Source organism: Hyaena hyaena, unplaced genomic scaffold (genome assembly GCF_003009895.1).
Source record: "Hyaena hyaena isolate Hyena2069 unplaced genomic scaffold, ASM300989v1 scaffold_39, whole genome shotgun sequence".
NCBI classification, from domain to species: Eukaryota; Metazoa; Chordata; class Mammalia; order Carnivora; family Hyaenidae; genus Hyaena; species Hyaena hyaena.
The window spans coordinates 996,783-1,020,472 of NW_024080671.1; the positions used below are offsets into that span (position 1 = coordinate 996,783).

A 23,690-nucleotide genomic window follows, 5' to 3' on the forward strand; every position below is an offset into this window, starting at 1 on the left:
AGGTTCCTTCAATTAAATTATGTGACCTACTTCCAACCATTATTGAGATTAATTAGTAACTGGGATGAATTCCAGTTCATCCATTTTCTATCTGGATGACCTTGAATAAACTAAACGCTATGAGGTTCACTTTACTTAGCTATTAAATGTGCTGATAATAATAATTACATGTAAAGAGAAAATTCTTCCTATTGTAATCCAATCCATTAAAACCCTCACTTATAATTTGCTTAAAAGATTCTAAAAATCATTGGAAAAATAAGCTCAAGTAATTAAGAAAGTTAAAGAATAGTATTATTAGAAAATTTAAAAAATTAAAGAAATTAGTCTTGGCCACATGCTATTAAAATTATTATTAATTAAAATAATATGTTAGTATTGGAAAACTATAATAATTAAAGTAATATGTTAGTAACATAGTAACAGCAGTGGGATAAATACAATTAAAATAATATGTTACTGCTTTAGGATACACTGACTATGGAATGTAAAAGAAATCTAAGATGGACCAAAGTAAACATAAAAAATAAAGATTAATGAAATAAGCTTTTAAATTTATCAAAAAGATGAATTAACTAATAAAAAATATTGGGAGAACTAAACAAGTACATTAGCAAGTTTTACATTGGGGCGCCTGGGTGGCTCAGTCAGTTAAGCAGCAGACTTTGGCTCAGGTCATGATCTCATGGTTCGAGACCCACCCACATGATAGAGCTGTGCTGACAGCTCAGTGCCTGGAGCCTGCTTTAGATTCTGTCTCCCTCTCTCTCTGCCCTTCCCTCACCTGCTCTCTCTCTCTCTCTCTCCCTCTCTCTCTCTCAAAAATAAACAGTTAAAAAATATTTTAAAAAAACAAGTTTACATTTACTGTTTTAAAAAATAGTGCTTTCAAAAGTAAGAGAAGGCTGATGATATCTATTCTGGAACTGACCCATATTAACTGGAAAAAAAGAAATACAAGCCTCAGTTACCTCATCTACAAAATGGAAGAGATATTAAGTATCTCCTAGGATTAAATGAAAAACAGTCTGTGTAACTCACTTATCATAGTTTCCGGCACACACTAAGTACTCAATAAACTTTAAGTGTTTGTTTCTATTATTACTGTTGTTGTTTTTAATTATTGCTTCTTCCCACAAGGGTATACATTTTTACAACCTTGGAGGGAAATAATTTGAAATATGAATAAAAAATCTTAAAAATATAGTCCCTTTGAGTTATCTGCTTTTAGAAATTTATCTTCTACAACTATATTCACAATGATTGAACAAGAAGCCTCATTATAGTGGGTTTTTTTAATGTTAATTTATTTATTTTTGAGAGAGAGAGAGAGAGAGAGAAAGAGGATCCAAAGCCACTCCATGCTGACAAGAGTTCAATGCAAGGCTCCGTGGAACTGAAATCAGGAACTGAGCTCCTGCCTGAGCCACCCAGGCACTCCCAGCATTTTTTTTTATGATAAGGAAAAAACTGGAAACAAGCCAAATTTCATTCACTAGTGTAAGTCAATGGAGGTGTCCACACAAGGGAATGCTATTTAGCCACTGAAAGATAGGCTGCAGGTAAGGATTTCAAAGCCTGTTCTCAAAGGTGTTCCAAGGTTCCTATAGGAAGTAGCTGCATGGGGAGAAGCTGAGAGCCTGAGGTTCCCTCTTACTCCTAAAGAGCAGCTGGAACTGTCACTTTCATATAGTTTTTCGATGCAGTGATTTTCATCACTTTTAATTTTTAAATTTTTTTGAAGATGTTTGGATGTCAAAAGTAGTTCATGGTTATTGATGAGTACAAAAGTAGTTCATAATGTACTCTGGAAATTGAAATGACAAATTTAAAAAACACTTCACTATATCCTTGGCTAAAATTAAAGAAAGAAACCACAGATCTAGATGGTATTGGATGGGAAAAACCTGGGGGGGGGTGGAGGGGAGGGGCGGAGAATAAATTTGCTGACATGGATACACAAAATTCTCGGAGTGAGAAATGATCTCAGAGGAATAAGTAACACTGAGAACACTATGTGCTAGAAAGAAAATGCGATCCTAACACACTGGGCGGAGAACTCTCAACTTTAAAGTTCCCTGGCTCTTCTTTTCTAGCTTTTCAGGTTTCCAGCTCTTGTAAAAATCAGTTACATTCTTCCTGAAAATCATTACTAATAAACACAAGCTGTTCTCTATAAAATGGAGCTGCTAACTTGGATGCTTACTTAAATATTTGTTATAGAAAATGATTTGTCAGAATTTAGTATCAGATACATCGGTTCATTCAAACTTATAATGGTGTTTGCCATGGAGATAGTGACTTGTGAAGCTTTGTTCACGGTCAGTGGGGTTACTCCTTTATTTTTTATTATTTATTTTACTTATTGAAACAAGTTAGTTAACATAAAGTGTGGATTTGGTTTCAGGACTAGATCCCATTGGTTCATTTCTTACTTGTGACACCCAGTATTCATCCCCCTTCATGCCCATCACACTTATAACCCATCCCTCCACTCACCTCCTCTCCAGCAACCCTCAGTTTGCACTCACCTTGTTTTAGTTACTCTCACCAGTACATAGAAACTATATAAATTCCCTGGGCTAGTACAAAAAAATTATCAATTTTAAGTCTAGATGGTCTTTCCTCGCAGTGCAGATAAAATGCAACGTTGTTTTTAGCAAACTCATCTTTGAAAACAAAATGAAATCATACCTTTCATTGCATGACCCCGTTCCTGTACAGCAGTGAATCTAAAAAACACCTAGAAGGATTTTATGGCCAGTTCTCAATTATAGTTAACCTCCAAGTGGTGAAGTTAGATTGTTTGTATTCGGTTTTCTTTTTCTGTTTTGCTCACGTGTATTTGCTAATTTTTCACATGGAATTCTCCCCATTTTTTTTTGCAATAAAAAGTCAATGAAACACTGAAATGTTTCTCTTTACCTTTCAATGCTTCTGTTTTTCCAGACTTTCCTGTATATTCTTTCTTAACATTTTTGATTCTGCAATGACAGAAGTGGTGTTTACTCAGTCAACACAGCAGTGAAAGCAGCAGAGGTCAGGGACAATCCCACTCACAGTGACAGATACACCAACCACCTTATGGGACATAAGGGATGATATAACCAGTCTGCTCAGAAAGACAAAAACTTGTTTTTGATTAAACATTTTCCCCAAGGGAGAAAATAAAAGTCCCTTTAGAAAGTTATAATTAAATTATTAGTGTTTTGCTTAGAGAAGCAGAACACTTTGGAATTGTTTCTTACCTTCTTCCTCTGGTCTTAGAATATTTGATGTTTTCTACTCTGCACACAGTCAGCTCATTAATCTGCACCTTTTAACTCTCCCCTATCACCCCGTCCCATGTCCTCCAAGCCCCTCCCTTCCCCTTCAGCCTTGTTCATTAATCAGACCCTCTGTCACCTCCATTTTCTATAGTTTCCTCTCCAATAGATTCTCTTTGGCCTGTAACTCTGCTTTGGATACAATCAGATTTCTCTCCTCCTCTTATTTAAAAAAATGTTGGGGGCGCCTGGGTGGCTCAGTTGGTTAAGTGCCTGACTTTGGCTCAGGTCATAATCTCCCGGTTGGTGAGTTCGAGCCCCTTCAAGCCCCAAATTGGGCTCTGTGCTGACTGCTCAGAGCCTGGAGCCTGTTTCAGATTATGTTGTCTCCCTCTCTGCCCCTCCCCCACTCATGCCCTCTCTCTCTCTACCTCTCTCTTTCTCAAAAATAAACGTGAAAAAATTAAAAAAAAATTTTTTTTCAAAACAAGAGTATAATCTCACCATGTCAATTTTCTCACTTCCTTCTCAATCATTCTGAATCCACTATTCTAGTGAACCTCTTCATACTGAAATCATTAGTGGCCTCTTACTTGTTAAATGCAGTAAAGACTTCTCTTTCTTTACTTGTTGGATTATGGGTCAATATTGGTGTCGGTGTCTTGGTTGAAAGTGTCTACATTCAAGGTAACATTGGACTTACTGGCTTTCTTCCTATTTTCCTAAGTGTTCCTTCTCTGTTTCTTTGTAAGGTCCTCTTCTTTTGCCAGACACATCATCTTGGTGTTCCACAAAGTTCTCCATGTACATGATGGTCTTCTCATTCTACACTCTCTTGATGGATTATCCCATTGATTCTCATGGCTTCAACACCAACCTAATGCTGACCCTATCCTTTTCCACGAGTGCCAGATGTGCTTTTCTCACATCTAAAGGTTTCATTTGAATATCACCCCCCTCCCCCAACACACACATCTCTAAATGGGTGATGACTGGAGTGCCTGGGTGGCTCAGTCTGTTAAGTGTCTGACTTTGGCTCTGGTCATGCATGATCTTGCAGTTTGTGAGTTTGAGCCCCATATCAGGCTCTGTACTGACAGCTCAGAGCCTGGAGCCTGCTTCAGATTCCGTGTCTCCCTCTCTCTCTGCCCCTCCCATGCTCATGCTCTGTCTCGCTCTCTCAATAATAATTAAATGTTGAAAAATATTTAATAAATAAATAAATAAATAAATAAATAAATAAATAAGTGAGTGATTACCAAACTTGAATGAACATTAGAATCTCAAAAGGAACTAATGCAGGAAGAGGCAGGAACCAGGCTCCGACAAATTAGAAATGTCATGAACTACATAAGATCATGTACAGTGTACCATGAAATTCAAAGGAAACAGAATTTAGGCAATCTCTTTTCTGAGCATGGATCAAAATTAAAGTAAGGACATTTATTCAACCAGGATGCTGGCAGTGGGTGGGGTTACATCAAAGAGTCAGGAAATATAAAAGAGAAAGACTTAAGAGGTGCTGAATCCGACATGGGATTTTATCTCTGCCTTTCTTTGCACAGTGGGACACCCACTGAAGTGGGGTTTTAATGTTTTTTTTAAAATTCCGTTTTTAGGGGCGCCTGGGTGGCTCAGTCAGTTGAGCGTCCGACTTTGGCTCAGGTCATGATCTCGCGGTTCGTGGGTTCGAGCCCCGCGTCGGGCTCTGCGCTGACTGCCCACTCAGAGCCTGGAGCCTGTTTCCGATTTTGTGTCTCCCTCTCTCTCTGACCCTCCCCTGCTCACGCTGTCTCTCTCTCCTAGAAATAAATAAAACATTAAAAAAAAAAGAGAGAGAGAGATAAGGAGGGAGACAAGATGGCGGGTGATGTGGTAACATTATACAGAGCAAAGCAAAGAGACTTTTCCTTTCAAGGAGCAATCAAGAGCCATTGGAGGTCACATGGAAGAATTCAAAATGACATTCACAAAGACAAATTTCTTCTACAACATTTTGCTCAGGTTCATCCTGTTGCTGTTGGTCAATAATTCATTTGTCTTGCACCCACGCACATGTTGGTTTAAGTGTGATTACCTGATAGCTTCTTTTCCTTGGAATTCTGGAGCTACTGGTTCGAAACAATCATTGGAAGGATGCTCAGGATCTATTTGTTTCTCAATGACCTTATTATTAGTCCTTTGGTGTTGGAAACAAGATGAGTTCAGGAAAAATAATGGAGAATAATGGCACTCATTTCCACCTAATTAATCAAGAGGCAGTACAATATTGGATCATTAACATTAGTAAGAATCAAGAGTAAAGAAGCCTTATTCAAAATAGCACAGCATGTCTTAGACTTAAGCATCATAGAGAAATGGTTTTCTTTCTAACTTCCTTTTATTGAAAAGAAAACTGGTCATGATGTAGACAATGAAAATTCAAAGGAAATAAGACATTATTACAAAAGCCAAACAATACCATAGAACTTTCAATAAAATATATATATAAACCAAAGGCTTGAATAAAATGTGGTCTAAAAGGTATTTAGAATGAATAAAACCAAATATTAGGGGGGAAGGCCTTAATATGGCACTTAAAAATAACTGGAAACATGTTTATGAACTTAAAGAAATCCCTTGATCACAATAATATGACTGGACATAGTACTGAAGTCCCTATGGAGTGTGTATGTAAAGTATGGGAAGAAATTATATTTGTTCAGGATAAATACAGTCATTTTCCAAATGTAAAACATGGAAGTAGTATTTGTTGCTAAGGGCCTCCAGATATTAAACCAGAAGTGACAGAAAGATAAGAATATATAAAATAATTTCATAAAATATAGAAGACAGTGTTAAATACAAAGTGGAAAGAACATAAAAAGTAAGGTAAGTAAACAAGATTGTGCATGAAAAAGGCATCCTGATTCTAGCATGTGGGAAAGAGTTCTGCACTTGTGAAATTTTTGGTTGTTGGTAAAATAGAGAAAATTTAACTGGGTAATATAGTTCTGTAAATATGAACGACATATGAAAACATTTCAGAATAAGGCTGAAAATGTCCTCTCTCATTTTTGTCTTGTTGTTTCCTTAAAGGATGGACATGTCGCCTTTTGAAATGATCCTCCCAGAAGGAGAGGGAGTAGGGGAGAACCTGGTTATTCCAGATCTGGGGCTCTTTCTAGCTGTTCAGTTCACAATCTGCCCCACATTCTTGTAAGAACTACTTATTAAACACTTCCACCATACAATAGATCTACACTAGCCAAAGCCATGTTAAGAACTAATATATTTCAGCTCATTCTGAAACAAATCTTATATATTATTCTTTGAAAATACTTTCAGGGATTCTTGAAAACAGTAACATTATTTAATCACTGCATATTCATAATGTATATTATTAAAACCAGAAGAATAATTGTTTTTCCATGAAAATTCCTTCAAATTGTTAAAACTATGAAGTAGGAATAAAAAACTCATTCATTCACCTTGTTATAGGAAATATTTGTTATTCTTTACTTCTTTTATTAACATTTTTTTAATGTTTGTTTATTTTTGAGACAGAGAGAGAGACAGAGTGTGAGCAGGGGAGGGACAGAGAGAGAGGGAGACAAAGAATCTGAAGCAGGCTCCAGGCTCTGTGCTGACAGCTCAGAGCCTGATGTGAGGCTCAAACTGAATGGCGAGATTATGACCTGAGCCAAAGTCGGACACTTAACAGACTGAGCCACCCAGATGCCCCTTATTCTTTACTTCTTAAAGTACATTTATATAACCTTAAGTTAAAATCAATGTGATCAACATATGCAGAGGTCAGAGAAATGCCACTTTTACTTACAGGGTAAGATTTTGTCAAAATATAATGCCAGTGCCAGGTAGAAAAGCGCATCAAAAGCCAATACAGAAAAAGTTGCAACCATTATATAGGAGTCTCCTGAAGGGTCGGGAAAAATTACATCATTCATAGTACTATCCAAGTGGATGATCTAAGATTCAAGCAAAAATAGTAATTAATAAGTATTTAAATTAAATACATAAAAATAATCCAGAGCAGCAGCAAGATTTGTCATTTTATTAAATAGCTTTTCCAAGAAACCCCTATAATGAAGTTATTGGTGAAACTATTTCTATTTGGCAACAATCAAAGGAACATTGGGAGGAAATACTGATTTTAAAAAATATGTTCTAAGAATTTTCTTGTTTTCATAAAGTCACTACAATATTGCAAAATATCTATTCTATGAAGCAAAAAAAATACAAATGTTTGAAAGAACATGAAGAATTATTTGAAGCATCTTAGTAGGATAATGATAAGAGAACATTTTTTTCTAGTTATTCTGCTAATAAAGATATGTTTATAATTTTGTCATGTGACAATAGGTATAATGTTCTAGGTGTTGTTTTAAGACCTTTTTATAATATCTCATTAAATCCTTATCATAATCCCATAAGGCAGGTCTTATTATTTTTTAAAAATATTTATTTATTAGCTAAAACATGGAAAGAGCCTAAGTGTCCATCAACAGATGAATGGATCAAGAAGATGTGGTTTATCTATACCATGGAATACTACATGGCAATGAGAAACAATGAAATCTGGCCATGTGTAGCAACATGGATGGACCTTGAGGGTGTTATGCTGAGCGAAATAAGTCAGGCAGAGAAGGACAAATACCATATGTTTGCACGTATAGGAGGATTAGGAGGAACTTGACGGAGGACCAAGGGGGAGAAGAAGGGCGGAAATGGTGGGGGAAAGGGAGAGAGGCAAACCATGAGAGACTCTTGAATGCTGACAAAAACTGAGGACTGATGGATGTGGGGGAGAGGGGGGATGGGCATGAAGGAGGGCACTTTGGGGATGAGCACTGAGTGTTATGTAGAAACTAATTTGACAATAAACTATTTGTAAAAAAAAAAAAAAAAAAAAAAAAAAGATAGCATTTTAAACCAGTGGAGAAAAGGTACAATATTCAATAACTATTTTCAGATCAGGGGCTCACCCTTGAACCAAATAAAGCTGGTATATTAACTGCAGTCTTCCTATTAAAGTGAACTAATTCCTAATCATTCCTAATGAGTAAATGAATTAAAGGTTAAAAAAATAAAAAAAAAATGTGTACTTTGGCTGTTTCTTTTAACAAAATGATACAAGCTAAAATATATGTTTAAATATATTGTTATTTAACCTCAATAAAAGGAATTTAAAGATAGAAAAAAAATATTTATTTATTTATTTATTTATTTATTTAGAGAGACAGAGAGAGTGAGGAAGGAGCACAGAGGGAGGGAGAGAGCCCCAAGCAATTTCTGTGTTCTCAAAGCAGAGCCTGATGGCAGAGCTCAAACTCCCACACCATGAGATCATGACCTGAGCTGAAATCAAGAGTCAGATGCTCAACTGACTGAGCCACCCAGGTGCCGATAGGCTGTATTATTTCTATGTGCATTTTACATATGGTGAAATTGAAGCACAGAGAAATTGAGTAGCTTAACCAACCAAAGTCAAAATCACACAGTAAGAAGAGACTAAGCTGAACTCAACACAGGAAGTCCAGCTGGCAAGCCCAGTGCCTCACACTGGACAATACAAACTCCATTTTTGTAAAATGTTACCATTTCATGACAAAGGTGAGTTCCTTCCAGGAATGCAAGCTTGGGTTGACATTTGAAGATCACTCTATGTAATTCAACATAAAACAGATTGAAGGGGAAACTAAGGTGGTTAGTGAAGTAGATGCAGAAAAAGCACAGGATACAATTCAGTATCCACTTATAATAAAGAAAGTCTCTTCACAAACTAAGAAGATGAGTGATCTTCCTAAACCTGGCAAAACAATTGTACACAGACCAATACCAAAACTCATGCTTTTTATGAAATGTTGAAAGCTTTTCCTTTGCTTGCATTTATTTCTTTTAAAAAAAATTTTTTTAATGTTTTATTTATTTCTGAGAGAGAGAGAGAGAGAGGCAGTGTGAGTAGGGGAGGGTCAGAGAGAGAGGGAGATACAGAATCTGAAGGAGGATCCAGGTTCTGAGCTAGCTGTCAGCACAGAGCCTGATGCAGGGCTTGAACCCATGAGCCGTGAGATCATGACCTGAGCTGAAGTTGGACGCTTAACCTACTAAGCCACCCAGGTGCCCCTGCTTGCATTTATTTCTATTCAACATACTGGAGGTCCAGCCTCTGCAAAAAGGCAAGAAAAATAAGTAACTAGCATTAAAAAATGCAAAAGAAAAAATAAACATCATTGTTTGGAGACAATATGATTATACATAAGAAAAACCCAGGATTAAACCTAGAAAAACACTAGTTTTTAAAGTTTGTTTGTTTGTTGGCACACAGACAGAGAGAGAGCGAGCGAGCACGGGAGGGGCAGAGAGCAAGGGAGACAGAGAATCCCAAGTAGACTCTGTGCTGTCAGCATAGAGCCTGATGTAAGGCTTGAACTCATGAACCCATGAGATCATTACCTGAGCCAAAATCAAGAGTTGGATGCTTAACCAACTGAGTCACACAGGATCCTCTAGTTTTACTAAAAGAAGATAGCAAGGAAACGGGATACAGTGTTAATGTACAGAAATCAGTTGCATCTCTCTACATTTACGACAAACATTGAAAAATAAGAGTCTAAGTGCAGATGGTATTTATAATGACATCAAAAGTATTTTAAAAAGTATATAAAACTTTGGACTAAATAAAAAATATGTAAGTCTCTCAATAATTAACAATTACAAAGGAAAAATGAATGTGAAGATATATTATTCATGATCAAAAGAAAAGTGTCAGTTTCCCTGAAATGTTGGTTGAAAAATTCAACTGCATCCAAGTGTCAGTAGCTTTGTACACACACACGTATGTGTGTGTATCACTTGACAAGTTAATTCTAAAATGCACACCATTCAAAAAACCTAGAATAGAAAAGTCTCTCTTTGGAGAAGAAAATCAACTGTTACTACCATATATCAAGACACATAAAGCAAAAACAATTTTCTTTTTCTTTTTAATGATTCTTTTTTTTTTTAATGTTTATTTGTTTCTAGGAGACAGAGAGAGAGACAGCGTGAGCAGGGGAGGGTCAGGGAGAGAGGGAGTCACAGACTGAAACAGGCTCCAGGCTCTGAGCTGGCAGTCAGCACAGAGCCCGACGCGGGGCTCGAACCCACGAACCGTGAGATCATGACCTAAGTGAAAGTCGGACGCTTAACCAACTAAGCCACCCAGGCACCCCAAGCAAAAACAATTTTCAGATAATGTGGCAACAGTCAAGAATAGACCAGACGGGATCATACGTGATTGCTTGAGCTCTAACAAAGGAAATGCTGTAGTCTGTTTAGGGAAAGGATGGTCTTTTCAGTAAATGAAGTGGAAGAAATTGGACATTCATGTAAAAAAATTAATATTGCTTCTACATATAGATACCCAAAAGTTATTTTGAAATGGATTTTATATCCAAATGTAAAAAATAGAATCAATTGAGCTTCCAGAAAAGAACAAGGGAGACAATCTTTAAAAAATTTTTTTAAATTTATTCTTTTATTTTGAGAGATAAAGCACGTGTGCATGTGTGCACCTGTGATCTGGGCAGGGGCACAGAGAGGGGACAGAGAGAGAATCCCAAGTAGGCTCTGCACTGTCAGTGCAGAGCGAGATGCAGGGTTCGATCCCATGAACTGAGAGATCACGACCTGAGCCAAAATCAAGAGTCGGAGGCTTAACCGACTAAGCCATCCAGGTACCCCTGGGAGAATATCTTTATAACCTTGGGGAATGCACTGATTTCTTAAAGATACAAAAGCAGTCTACAGAAAATAAACTTGACAAACTGGACCTTACCAAAATTAAGAACCTTTGTTCATTAAAAGCATGACTGAGAGAGTAAAAATGTCAGCAACAAATGTCTCATATCTAGCATATATAAGAAATTCCTACGAAACAGTAAGGAAAAGATAAAAAGTCAGCTAAAAAAAGTGGGGGGGGGGATGCCCTGGATAGGCATTTTATGAAAGAGGAAACCCAAAATGCCACTAAGTATATGAAAAAGAATTAAATTTCATCAAAAGTCAGGAAAATGCAAATTAATATCCCAAGGATTATTATTTCAGATCCACAAGATTTCTAAAGTTTGGAAGACTAACGATACCAAATGCCAGGAAAGATTTGTAACAACTGTAAGTCTGAAACATTTGGTGCAAAAGTAAATTGATTCAACCACTTTGGAAAACTATTTGGCAGTAGGTATGAAGATTAAGACCCACTATTCAACTCTTCGATATACACCAAACAGAGCTGAATGCTTGTATTCACTAGGATATATGCATAAGGTTTTTTTTTTTTTTGCAGAATTAATAGCAGTCAAAAGCTAGAAAATATGTGTCCATCAATAAGAAAATCAATATCATATTCAGCATATCCACACAATGGAATATTACCTAATACCATAGTACAACTGCATACAAACTATGGATGAGATCTAAAAACATAACGGTGAGTGGGGGAGAAAGCAAGATTTTCAAACATGCACTTGGTAGAATATCACTTCTATAAAGTTGAAAACAGGCAACACTTAAATATTATGCTTAGGAACACACATTAGGTGATAATAAGAAGTGCAGATCACACAACTTTTATCTTTAAGAGAAAGGAGTGTGCGGAGGAGCTTTGGAGTTGTGGCATTCTTCTATTTCTTGATCTAGTTGATGAGTGTTTGGATATATTTAGTAACTATTTGCTAAGGTCTTTATTTATACTCTTGAAAACTTTTCAGATTTGAGGTTTCCAAAAGAGGTTTACACAATTAATAGAGAATGCCTTCATTATATAAAGTAAAAAAGAATATCATATGATCTCACCCATATGTGGAATTTAAGAAACAAAACAGATGAACATAGGGGAAGGGAAGGAAAAATAAGATAAAAACAGAGAGGGAGGCAAACCATAAGAGACTCTTAAATACAGAGAACAAACTAAAGGGTGCTAGAGGGGAAGTGGGGGGGGGGATGGGCTAAACGGACTATGGGCATTAAGGAGGGCACTTGTTGGGATGAGCATTGGGTGTCATCTGTAAGTGATAAATCACTGGGTTCTACTCCTGAAACCAATACTACACTCTATGTGAACTAACTTGAATTTAAATAAATAATGAAAAAAGAAAGGTAAATAGTTGCATATGAGAAACAAGAAAAAAATTCTTCAAAATGAAAATACATTTGAGAGGGGAAAATCTGTCTTATTCAAGATGTTCTTATTCAAACTTCCTTATGTGATGAAGATATCTCTACACTGTAATAATAACATTCTTAAATCCAGCTTTAGGCTGTAATTGTTTAGCAAAAACGTTCTTAATTTGAAAGAGTGTTTAGGGGCACCTGGGTGGCTCAGTAGGTTGGTAAGCATCTGACTTGGGCTCAGGTCATGATCTCACAGCCCGTGGGTTTGAACCCTACATTGGCCTCTGTGCTGACAGCTCTCTCTGCCCCTCCCTTGCTCATGCTCTTTGTCTGTTTCTCTCAAAAATAAATAAACATTAAAAAAAAAGAAAGAGGGTTTGCAACCATGAAGTTATGAAATATCAAGTTTTTTTGAAAGTTCAATAATGAAACAATTAACTAGGCTCCTACCTTACTCATTCCAGCACTGAAGGTAAATGGGCTGCAAATACTCAAAATCCACTCCAGAGATGACGGAAGCTGTCTGTAATAGGCAGCGAATCCCACGCCCCCCCAAAAGACAATGAGGAGAAACATAACCAAATTGGTGAGAACTGTTTTTTTTAGCAACACACTCATCAGGAATACTAAAGTTATCTGAAAGAGAAAGAGAAGACATCTAGCTATTAAACAGCCATTCAACAATAAATATGGATCCTTAGATCATAACATAAATATTTATCAATGAGACGGTAATGAAGATATTAAGGCATCACAATGCTCAGTCCTTCTCTCTACCCCTTTGTAAAGAGGATCCTTATTTGCCCTCCTCAACTGCTAGGCTTTTGGTGAAGAAAAGACAGGGGGAAAAGCTGTGTGTGCTGAGGAAAAGGATAGAAATGCAGACTTGGAAACACCAAAAGAAACCAAATTAATGTCTTAAGAAAGAACACCTATGTACCCTCTCCAGAAAACACCCTGGGAGGTGGGGGAATGTAGAAGCTCTTGTTTTATGAAGGAAGAAGGATGACATGGGAAGTGAGGGCAGGGTGGAGTGTCAGAGGGAGATACTGGGCAAGCCACCATGTTATGGAAACCATAATGGGTCCACTCCTCAAGCGCATCCTCATTAACCATCTAGAAAAGTCTTAGAGTCAAAATGTTTTTAGTCAAATGTTTTTTTTTTCTTTTTGATGCATCATTTCATTAATGCAGACCTTTTTTTTTCTTAAATAGTTTATTGTCAAGTTGGTTTACATATAACACCCAGGGCTCATCCCAAGTGCAGACCTTTATGCAAAAGAAAGGTCCAATTGGATTTCATATAACATCATCTTCTCAAAGACTCATAGAGACTTTCTCAAGCAAATACATATACGCATGCACAGAGTGGACATGAAGGAAATAACGAACTGTAATAACCTCCAGAAAACTTTACCTTTACATAGTTAGCTAAGATCTAAAGCAGAGAACGTGATAATAAATATATGAACTTACCAAAGATAAGCCATATAAGAAAAAGAGTGTAAGTATGACCATGAAGCCTGTCATGAATATAATTTGGGTAGATGTTATAACAACTGTAATGACTATGGAAATAATGAAGATGTAGCCAGCATAGATTAAACCCCAGGAGAGCCTAAATGAAGACAAAAAGTTATTTCAATTATTTTAACTTCATTATGAAATATTTATAACATACAAAAATATCTAAAGAATGATACAGTGTTTACCATTCTACCTGCCACTTAGATGAATAACTAAAATATTACTAATATTACGCTGGCAGGGCTGTGGGGCTGCCTCCTCGCTAGGCATCAGCTCTGTATTCACTTATTGTATAAATAGTATGAACACTTGCATAAATAGTATCTCCGTATATGTTTTGCTGCTGCTTGCCTCTATCATTGGACATATACAATATTATACCCTGCCGTATAATAGTTCATTGTTTGACTATATCCTAATATTCTCCTGCTCATGGACTTCTAGATTGTTTCAATTTTTATTTCTGATGTGCTGTTGCTAAGAGCACTCTCGTACTTGTCTTTTTTTGTGAAAATGCACAAAAACGTCTCAAAGGTGTAGTTGCTGAAGTAAAGATTAAGCTCTTTGTGCCTTCCGTGTTATGACATATTACCAAGGTGTTCTAAGTATAGAAGTGGGAGGAAATAGAACAGCTGCTGATGGATCAAGGAGTCATGGAGTCACTGGGGGCAGATGATAATTGGATCATTCTTGAGGATTTCAGCCCGTAGGACCTCCACTCTCCCTAGTAGAAAACTGAAAGTTCCTAACTCCTCCAGGCCGATCCTATTCTTGCTATTCCTATTCATCTTTCCTTTTTTTTTTTTAAAGCTAATATAAATTAGGATACAGCCTTACATGTTCATACGGTTTTGCTTTACGTGTGCTGGTGTTCATGTTTTTATGAGGTGGCTCTTAAGAAATGGTATTCAGTCTTAGATCTAACAGGACCACAAGCATCCTCTTTTACAGGTAAGTAAACTGTAGTTCCTGCTGTTACTTCATGGCCTATTCCAGATCCACAGGGTAGAACAGTAACAAAGCTGGGATGACAGTGCACGTTCTTCTCAGTCCTCTTACTCTACATGAAACTGCCCAACTAAATAAGCATCTGGAACGTCTGGGCAGCTTAGTCGGTTGAGCATCTGACTTTGGCTCAAGTCATGATCTCACGGTTTGTGGGTTCGAGCCCCGCATCGGGCTCTGAGCTGACAGCTCAGATCCTGGAGCCTGCTTCGGATTCTGTGTCTCCCTCTCTCTCTGCCCCTCCTCTGCTTGCACTCTGTCTCTTTTTCTCAAAAATGAATAAGCGTTAAAAACAATTAAAAATAAAAAAGAGTTCAAGAGCTGAAAAAAAGTGAGAGTATTAAAACCAGGAACTTGCATCAATAGGCCCCAGTACGATGTGTTTAATTACTGCTTATTCGACTTCTTTTTAAAGGTCATGAGATTACAGTGATTCAGCCTTTGTTAGAAACATCAGCATTTTTGAAAAGCATATGGCATTCTGCAGAATCCACTTCCTGAGTATAGAAGGGAACTAGTACAGGTGGGAATTGAAATTCTATAGAGTAGGAGAATTACAAATAAAGGAACTTAAAACATTACCTTGAAAAGGGAACTCCTTGCAGGGAGTTTGGTGGGCAGGGGTGGGGGGGGTGTTAAAAAAGCTATGAAAACCTTCATGATAAAAACAAAGCAATTCAGTCATCACACTTGAATAATAAATGCTGATGATATTTCACAGTTATTTCACATTACTTAAAAAAAAAGGTTGTGATAGAATTTATTTCCAATAGACATCCTTACTTAATAAAAACATTTCAGATTTTTTTCCTTCTTAGTTTTAAGGATATATATATTTTTTTAATTTTGCTAACTTTAGGTTACATGCACACTAAGAAGCATTTACCCTGAGAATGAATCCACATCTAAATATCCAATACCTTTCTGATTTTAATCCAGAGTTGACTTGTGCTACCTGTTTTCAGGGGAGTACAAGGATACTGCCCCAAAAGACATTCTCTGAACTGAAAACTGGTCCTTTTTACACAGAGTCCCCTCTCTACCCTCCATCAGACTCCATTCATTCCTTTGCCCTTGCCAAAGTTTCACTGCAAACCACTCTTTTTCATTTCAGAAACACAGTTTCCTCTTTTTCTATTTCACAATTAATGTATGTTAGAACCAGAACTCTTTGTTAATAAAATACACTTTATAGAAAATTTAAAATTTCCTAGACCATAAATTTATTTTAGGGAACATGTGACTTACAAATGATTGTTCAATAAACAATTCCTCAACCATATCAGATAGTTCCACATCCATAAAGAGTAATTTTCTTGATGTGGGCACTACACAAAGATACATTTCCCAGGGTTCAGTATTGTTAAATGTTAGGTTTCTTTCTTTTTTTTTAAGTTTATATATTTATTTTGAGAGAGAGAGAGAGAAGGAGACAGAAAATCCCAAGCAGGCTCCATATTGTCAGTGCAGAGCCCGATTTGAGCTTGAACTCACCACCTATGAGATTATGACCTGACCTGAAATCAAGAGTCAGATGCTTAACAAACCAAGCCACCCAAGCACCCCATGTTAGGTTTCTTTTAGGGTTTCTTTCAGGGTAAAAGAAACAGATTATTTTTCCTTTTCCTAGACAATGTGGATTTGTAACCGATTGCATGGCAGATTCTCTGCTTTGGCCTCTAGGAAGCTTAGAGCTTGTATGATTTGCATTTTTATCTTCTGGTCTTAACTGTTTTCATTTTGTTAGGTCCTTGTTTCTATTCCTCAATCATTTGTTTGTATTTAATACAAATACACACACATAGATAGATACATAAATATACATATATATACAAATAAACATATGTTTAAATATATCCAAAATATATATTTAAAATCATCTAAATCATTTTTGAATGAGTCAAGAGACAAATATACCCATATATGAACAAATGTTCTTATTGAGCCCTTCCAATATGCTGTATATCTTAAGAGCTGTATGTGCTGGGCACATTTTATAGGCTATCTCAACTCCAACACATGGTACTTAAGTGTTGCAAAAAAAAATATATCCCTGCTGATGAACCCTCTGAACACAAGCTAGCCATTATTGGATCATATTTCCCTCAACATGAGGAAGTGTGGAGGAATCAAAGGATAACCATGGGCAGACCAACCTGCAGAGTTGCAACTGGTACCATTGGGTTGGATCTTAGCTGTGGTGCATACCATCCATTTGACATTGGGTAACTCTTCCATTCTCTCTGACCGTAATGGTACCTCTATCACAGCATTAGCTTCATATATTCACGGTACGGTGAAAGGGCTCAGCCAAGTATGATCAATAGTTTATATTGCCCAATTTTAAAAGGACTAAATCAAAACATCAGAACAGAAGAACAAGGAGCCAATGTCTCAGGCTTAACCCGTAATTTTTGGAAATAATGACACTTTTTTACTGCTTCCTAATTTCTGATTATTCATTGTACTGCTTGAATCGGTTACTTACCAGAAGGCTGAATCTTGTAGACCCATCATTTTCATCAAATCCTTACACTTTTTTCTCTCTTTTGTAACATTAAGTGATAAAAAATGTATAAATGGAAAAAAGTAAAGAAGGCAGTAGAAAATAAACATCTCCTTTTGAAGAAGGTTACTATCAATAAAAGGTAAAGTCTTCATATTTATAGCAGTAACTGACATCAACTCTTCTGTCACAGAATGGTTTGTTGCAATCTAGAGTAGGGTTTAAACAAATAAAATCATTATTTGAAAAATAGGAACTGAGTAAGCTGTAGTGAAATCTGAACACCCTCTGAAGATTATACCATTATCAAGTTCCTGATTTTAATATTGTTCTGTGGTTATATCAGATGTTACCATTAGAAGAAACTGGAAGGTGGATACACAGACCTTCCTGTACATTGGTTTTTGGAATTTCCTGTCATGCTGAAATCCCTTGAAAATTTAAAGTTAAAAACGAAAGCAGTGTATTCCTTTGATAAATCCAGTTTCAGCATTTGTATGCCTGCTTCATTATATAAACGTATGAAAACCTGAGCATATATCATCTTTCATCAAAATCTCAATACCTGTGGAATGAGTTTAATTATTAGAACTTTTCTTACTTGTATAATAGCAGCGTTAATTGCAGTTTGCAAAGTCACAAATCCTCCATTCCAGTATTTGGCCAAAGAACAGGAAAAGTCACCATGCACTTTCCAACAATGAGCTACAAGCACAAAGGGAGGCATAACCATAAGCAACATTATCGGGTGAAAGCCATTAGAGAATAAGAAACAAGAATAGAAGAGAAAGCCATCTAGAGGAGCCTCCACCAGTCAGAATTTATAACCATAGAGAAAAAAAAAAGCAAATCAAGTTCTTAATAAGGCAATTTTATTCATGGAGACTGTAGCATGCATAGGAAGCCTTAGAAATTAAAAGAAGATGAAAGCTGGAGGGCCTGGGTGGCTCAGTCAGTTGAGCGTCTGACTTCAGCTCTGGTCATGATCTCACAGTTCATGAGCTCGAGCCCCCATTCCCCACTGGGCTTGCTGCTGACAGCAAAGAATCTGCTTTGGATCCTCTGCCCCCCTTTCTCTGCCCCTCCCCCAACTGTGCTGTCTCAAAAATAAATAAATATTTTTTAAAAGATGAAAACGAACACTCTGCTCCTACCATGCTGGATTCCTTGCTGTACCTCAAGATGCTAAACGCACTCTTGTGCTAGAACTTTTTTTGCTCAGATGCTCTCCCTCCTGATGGATACGTGGCTCACTCCTTCCCTCTATCCTCATCTCTTCTCAAAAGTGAGCTCAGCACAGAGGTCTTCCCTGGCCACCATAAATAAAAATATCTGAAAGAGCATTTAGACTCTATCTTCCAAGCCTGTTCTATTCTACTTTGTTGTTTTATCACCACTTGGCAGAGTTTTTTATCCCATTCCCTGTCTCTGACTCAAATGATTCATGCAAACAGGCTCTCCTCTGTGTCTGGCTTACTCCCACCCCAGGGCCAGAACAGTGCAGGACACATAGAAGACACTTGGTAAATAAATGGAAAAGAACCGATTCTATTAGCCACATCAATTCTGCTTCCTGAAAGGCCCTCAAACCTGTTCACTCTCCTTTTCAGGTGCCTCAGCCTTGTCCAAGCTGACTTTGGCTCCCTGGTTATGTTTCACTATGCTCTCCCTGACCCCTCTGCAATCCATTCCATGGGCTATATCCAGAGAGCTCCCTTAGGCTTGGGAGTCTAAGCTCTTCTCTGCCCTGATTAAAGTACCTCAATGGCTCCCCAACACTCTAGGTTTGTAGAACATCATGGGATCTAGCCCTTCAGTTAATTTCAGCCTCATTCTTCTGTCACATTCGTTTCCATGTCCTCCGTTCAGCTATACTGATCTTCTTCCATGTATACTAAGAGATGCCCTTGGCATCTCAGGATTTTCACACCTGCCCTCCCTCTCTCTGAAATACAAGGCTTTTCCCACCCCGCCACCTCCATGCGCTTTTCCTTCTAGTTAGTTTTAAACATCACTTCACCCTATAAGACTTCTCAAATCCCACAGCTTATTAGGAACCCCGGGTCTAAATCTCCCACCCACTCAGCACCTCTCTTTGCACTTGTCATTTAACTGTTCAATGTCTACTTTTCCTGCTAACCTGGAACCTCACCTGAGGCCAGGACCTCTCAGTGTTGATCACTCTGTATCCTTTGCAACATGCCCCTGTGTGCTCACTTTATATCCATTGGATGACTCCATAATGTTTTTTTTTCAATTTTTTATGGCTTTATTTTATTTTGAGAGACAGAGAGCGAGCGAGGGAGGGGCAGAGAGAGAGAGAGAGACAGAATCTGAAGCAGGCTCCAGACTCTGAACTGTCAGCATGGAGCCTAACGTGGGGCTCGAACCCATGGAATGTGAGACTGTGACCTGAGCCAAAGTCGGACACTTAACCAACTGAGCCACCTAGGCGCTCCAATGACTCCATAATGTTTTATAGTGGGAAGATACGATTGACCTTGAAATAAGTTCAGCGATACAATGTGCTCTATTTTATCATGTTCTTTTTTTTTTTTAATATTTTTATTTATTTCTAGGAGAGAGAGAGAGACAGCGTGAGCAGGGGAGGGTCAGAAAGAGAGGGAGACACAGACTCTGAAACAGGTTCCAGGCTCTGAGCTGGCAGTCAGCACAGAGCCAGACGCGGGGCTCAAACCCACGAACCGCGAGATCATGACCTAAGCGAAAGTCAGACGCTCAACCGACTAAGCCACCCAGGTGCCCCTATTTTATCATGTTCTATCAAGAGCATCTCTGTTGTCCATCCCAACCCACTCCTTATGTTAAAAACATGAAAAGTACCATAATGATATTTTATATGGAAAGTCACCTGTGAAAAGATCTTCCTTCAAAAATGGAATGTGATATCCCTGAATAAATTTTAACTTATAAGAGAAAGCATCATTAAAGATGATTCCCACCAGGTCTGAGAAACTGTCTAGAAGTATTTTATCCATGGATTTTTGATTCGGTACTCCAATGATTCTGCTTTCTGTGAATGACAAGGTAAAAATAGACAGAGGATTGTACAGTTTCACCGCCATAGAATATGGTATCCAACTGTGTCATCATATATATTTCACTGGAATTACACTAAAGTCATTTTCCATTTAAATGAAACTTACCCCAAAAGGCAAAGGGAGATTTTTTTTTTTAATGCTTTAGATTCTAGAATCAGAAGACATGCATGAGAGTTGAGTGTTTTCTTTTAATAATGACGTGTATTGTGGCAAATTTTAGGTATATAGAAGGATTATACTAGGGTAAGCATGCATAAGAGAATTAGGATACAAAGTAGAGGTAATGGGAATAGTTACTGTATAGTCAGGGGATTCCAGATCTCAGATTTACTGAAGCAAAGACACCTCATCTGATTTTTGCTTTATGTGGCAGCTAAGATCGCCAAGTAAGTGTATTTCTAACAGCCAGCAAAGTCACCTGTTAGAAATTGAAGATTAAAGAGTAGACCACTAAACTGCACCCACCGTGCCTGTGAGTGAAATACACATTTTATCTTAGTTTTCTTGGTTACATAGTGATTTCATTTAGAAGGATTTCATTTAAAGATGTTTACAAAGTATACCATCTGTGGACAGAGTATCTTTAGATTATCCATCCTTACTTTTCATAGTTCTGACATTATTACTTAATAACCAGATTTATTTTCTTTTATTTAAATGTTTTTTCCCAAGTTATAAATCTTAATCACTGTATTTCAATGTTATGAGCATCCACACCCACAAAGGGCATATTCTCCTAGACACTATTCTGCAAATGTGAAATTATAAATTGATTATTTTAGGTAAATTCCAAAAGAAATGTAGACCTCCCTAAACTGGATCCCCATCAAGCTCAAAGGCTTAAAAGCCTTTAAAAAACCAATTGTTATGAGGGAAAGGAAAAAGGAACCAAATTTGTAGGCTATCTTGATAACCTAAATAATTTCCATAAGAGATCACCGTCAGTTTGATATAAACATGTATACATCAATTCAAAAGATATGAAATATCAAAAAGATATGAAATAATATCAGTAATTCTTTGTTGCCATTAGTACACCTACCTTTCACAAAGGGAGCAAATGTCGTTTTGTTCACTATCTGCTGTGCAATATCAGAGATAGGTGTATATACAACACCTATAGAGTTATTAAAGTTATCTGCCCTTCCCAGAGTCTGAGGAGGAATTTCAGGAAGATATGTCTTTTCTTTGAAATGTGAAAATAGTCCCATATACAGTCCCAGAAGTATTGGGAACATCCATTCCTATAACAGGGAGAAAAATGAATTTAGAGTATATTCCCTTAAAACGCTCAGCCAATGCCAAAGAGCTGTCGAAGATAGACTTCAATTATGCCACTTGGTTGTCTTCTCTTTGCTCTCTATTCTTCAGATCAAAGGGGACCCAAAAAAGATGCAAACTGAGATGATGGCCACATAGATCATTCTCTAACAATAGAAATGAACTTTTGCATTAACACATGAACTACTGCAGAAGCCATCATAAAAACCAATGGGGTGACAAATAGGATGACAATCCCTATGCCTGGGCATCTGACGTTATAGTCTCTAAGACACAGAGGATCCCAGATGGAGTACATGGTGGCAAATAGCAGCATTTTTGTCACTTGTCACATTCTTGTATTGGAAATCAAAACACATGAAAAGGAACTGAGAGTTAAGATATTGCCCAGTGGTTCACCAATATCAGTAATCTCTTCCTGCTTAGCACAATGCTAGACTACATTCCCAGTCTCTGGAAATGGAGTCGGACCAAGTGATTGAGTGATTGAGTTCTAACCAACGGAACATGAGCAGAAATGATGTGCATCCTTCAAGGCCTGGCTTGTGGACCCATGCACAACCTTCGATATTCTGTCTCCATCCCTGTACTTTCTGATGTTCTGACTAGATTCAGACCATCCAGGGGAGATCTCCAAGATCTAGGGAAATGGCAGGGTCCCATTCCTTCACCTACCAGACCCACTTCAGTTTCGCTGCCAACCTTATTTAGACTCTGGGCAAAGTCTGAGTTAAGCCTCTGAGATTTGGGGCAATAGCCTGTCGACAGTCCACCTACCTAATGCAAACTGACAATCACTGGTGTTACTTGGTCGTAATTCTCGGAAATAATCCCTACATGGAAAATTCATGGCTTTGAAAATCAGTGCCCCAAATTAAAATTTCTCAGTTTCTGCTAGGGACCATTTTTATTATTTCTTTACTCTAATTTTGTTACATATGGTAGCAGCTTTTGTAGCTGCTAGAATTCCCTGGGGCACCTGGGTGGCTCCGTTGGTTAAGTCTGACTTCGGCTCAGGTCATAATCTCCTGGTGCGTGAGTTCAAGTCCCAGTGTCAGGCTCTGTGCCTGCTTTGGATTCTGTGTCTCCCTCTCTCTGCCCCTTCTCCACTCACACTCTGTGTCTCTCTCTCTCTCTCTCAAAAATAAATAAACAATAATTTTTTAAAAAATTATAAATAGTTGCTAATAAAATAAATAGTTGCTAATAAAAATTAATAGTTGCTAATAATTTCCCATACAATTGAATTCTCATTTAATCTCTTTTTTAAAAACAATATGAGGAATATTTTTAGTCTCTGCAATGTGACATTATTTTTCGGGGACTGCTATGAAACTCTCAGTTTGCAAAGTACAGTTAGAGGCAACCTCAAAATCAATAAATCCAGTCTGTTACTTAAAATATAAAATGAGTGCATCATCAGGTAATAAAAGAATAATGTGAGCTGTAGAAAGAGGTAAACTTTCAAACATACCAATAAGCTCTCTCTTTTCATTCTCCATTTCTTAAGCAAATTCTTGTACAGAAGTGCTTGAGTTTGCTGGTACACACTTTTCTGTTTCATATTCATTTAGTCTGCATTGAACAAACAAGGCGAAAATTAACAAGGTGTGGCATAAATCAGAAAAATAAGTGTAATAAGAAACACCTTGGGGAGAATGGGAGAAAAGCAAAAAGAAAAACCTTGATCATATTTTGGAGGGAAATAGTTCCTGCCTTTAAGGACTACAAAAAATGACTTTAAAGTATCATTTTAGGGGCGCCTGGGTGGCTTAGTCGGTTAAGCGTCCGACTTTCGCTTGGGTCATGATCTCGCGGTTCGTGGGTTCGAGCCCCGCGTCGGGCTCTGTGCTGACTGCCAGCTCAGAGCCTGGAGCCTATTTCGGAGTC

The 23,690-nt window shown here is 37.5% G+C and overlaps 1 protein-coding gene across 1 annotated transcript in view; it reads right to left on the bottom strand.

Moving 5' to 3' along the window:
- ABCA6 (ATP binding cassette subfamily A member 6) overlaps positions 1–23,370 on the bottom strand; it is a 59,066-nt gene extending 35,696 nt beyond the window's left edge. The window contains exons 1-10 of the mRNA XM_039229786.1: positions 23,275–23,370; positions 21,558–21,763; positions 20,330–20,487; positions 18,059–18,162; positions 17,440–17,666; positions 13,896–14,037; positions 12,870–13,055; positions 7,087–7,234; positions 5,344–5,509; positions 2,926–2,984 (exon numbers count right to left, since the gene is read on the bottom strand). Coding sequence (XP_039085717.1) covers positions 2,926–2,984; positions 5,344–5,509; positions 7,087–7,234; positions 12,870–13,055; positions 13,896–14,037; positions 17,440–17,666; positions 18,059–18,162; positions 20,330–20,487; positions 21,558–21,763; positions 23,275–23,370 — 1,492 coding nt within the window. The remainder of the gene's footprint in view (positions 1–2,925; positions 2,985–5,343; positions 5,510–7,086; positions 7,235–12,869; positions 13,056–13,895; positions 14,038–17,439; positions 17,667–18,058; positions 18,163–20,329; positions 20,488–21,557; positions 21,764–23,274) is intronic.
- Positions 23,371–23,690: the final 320 nt, after the last annotated feature.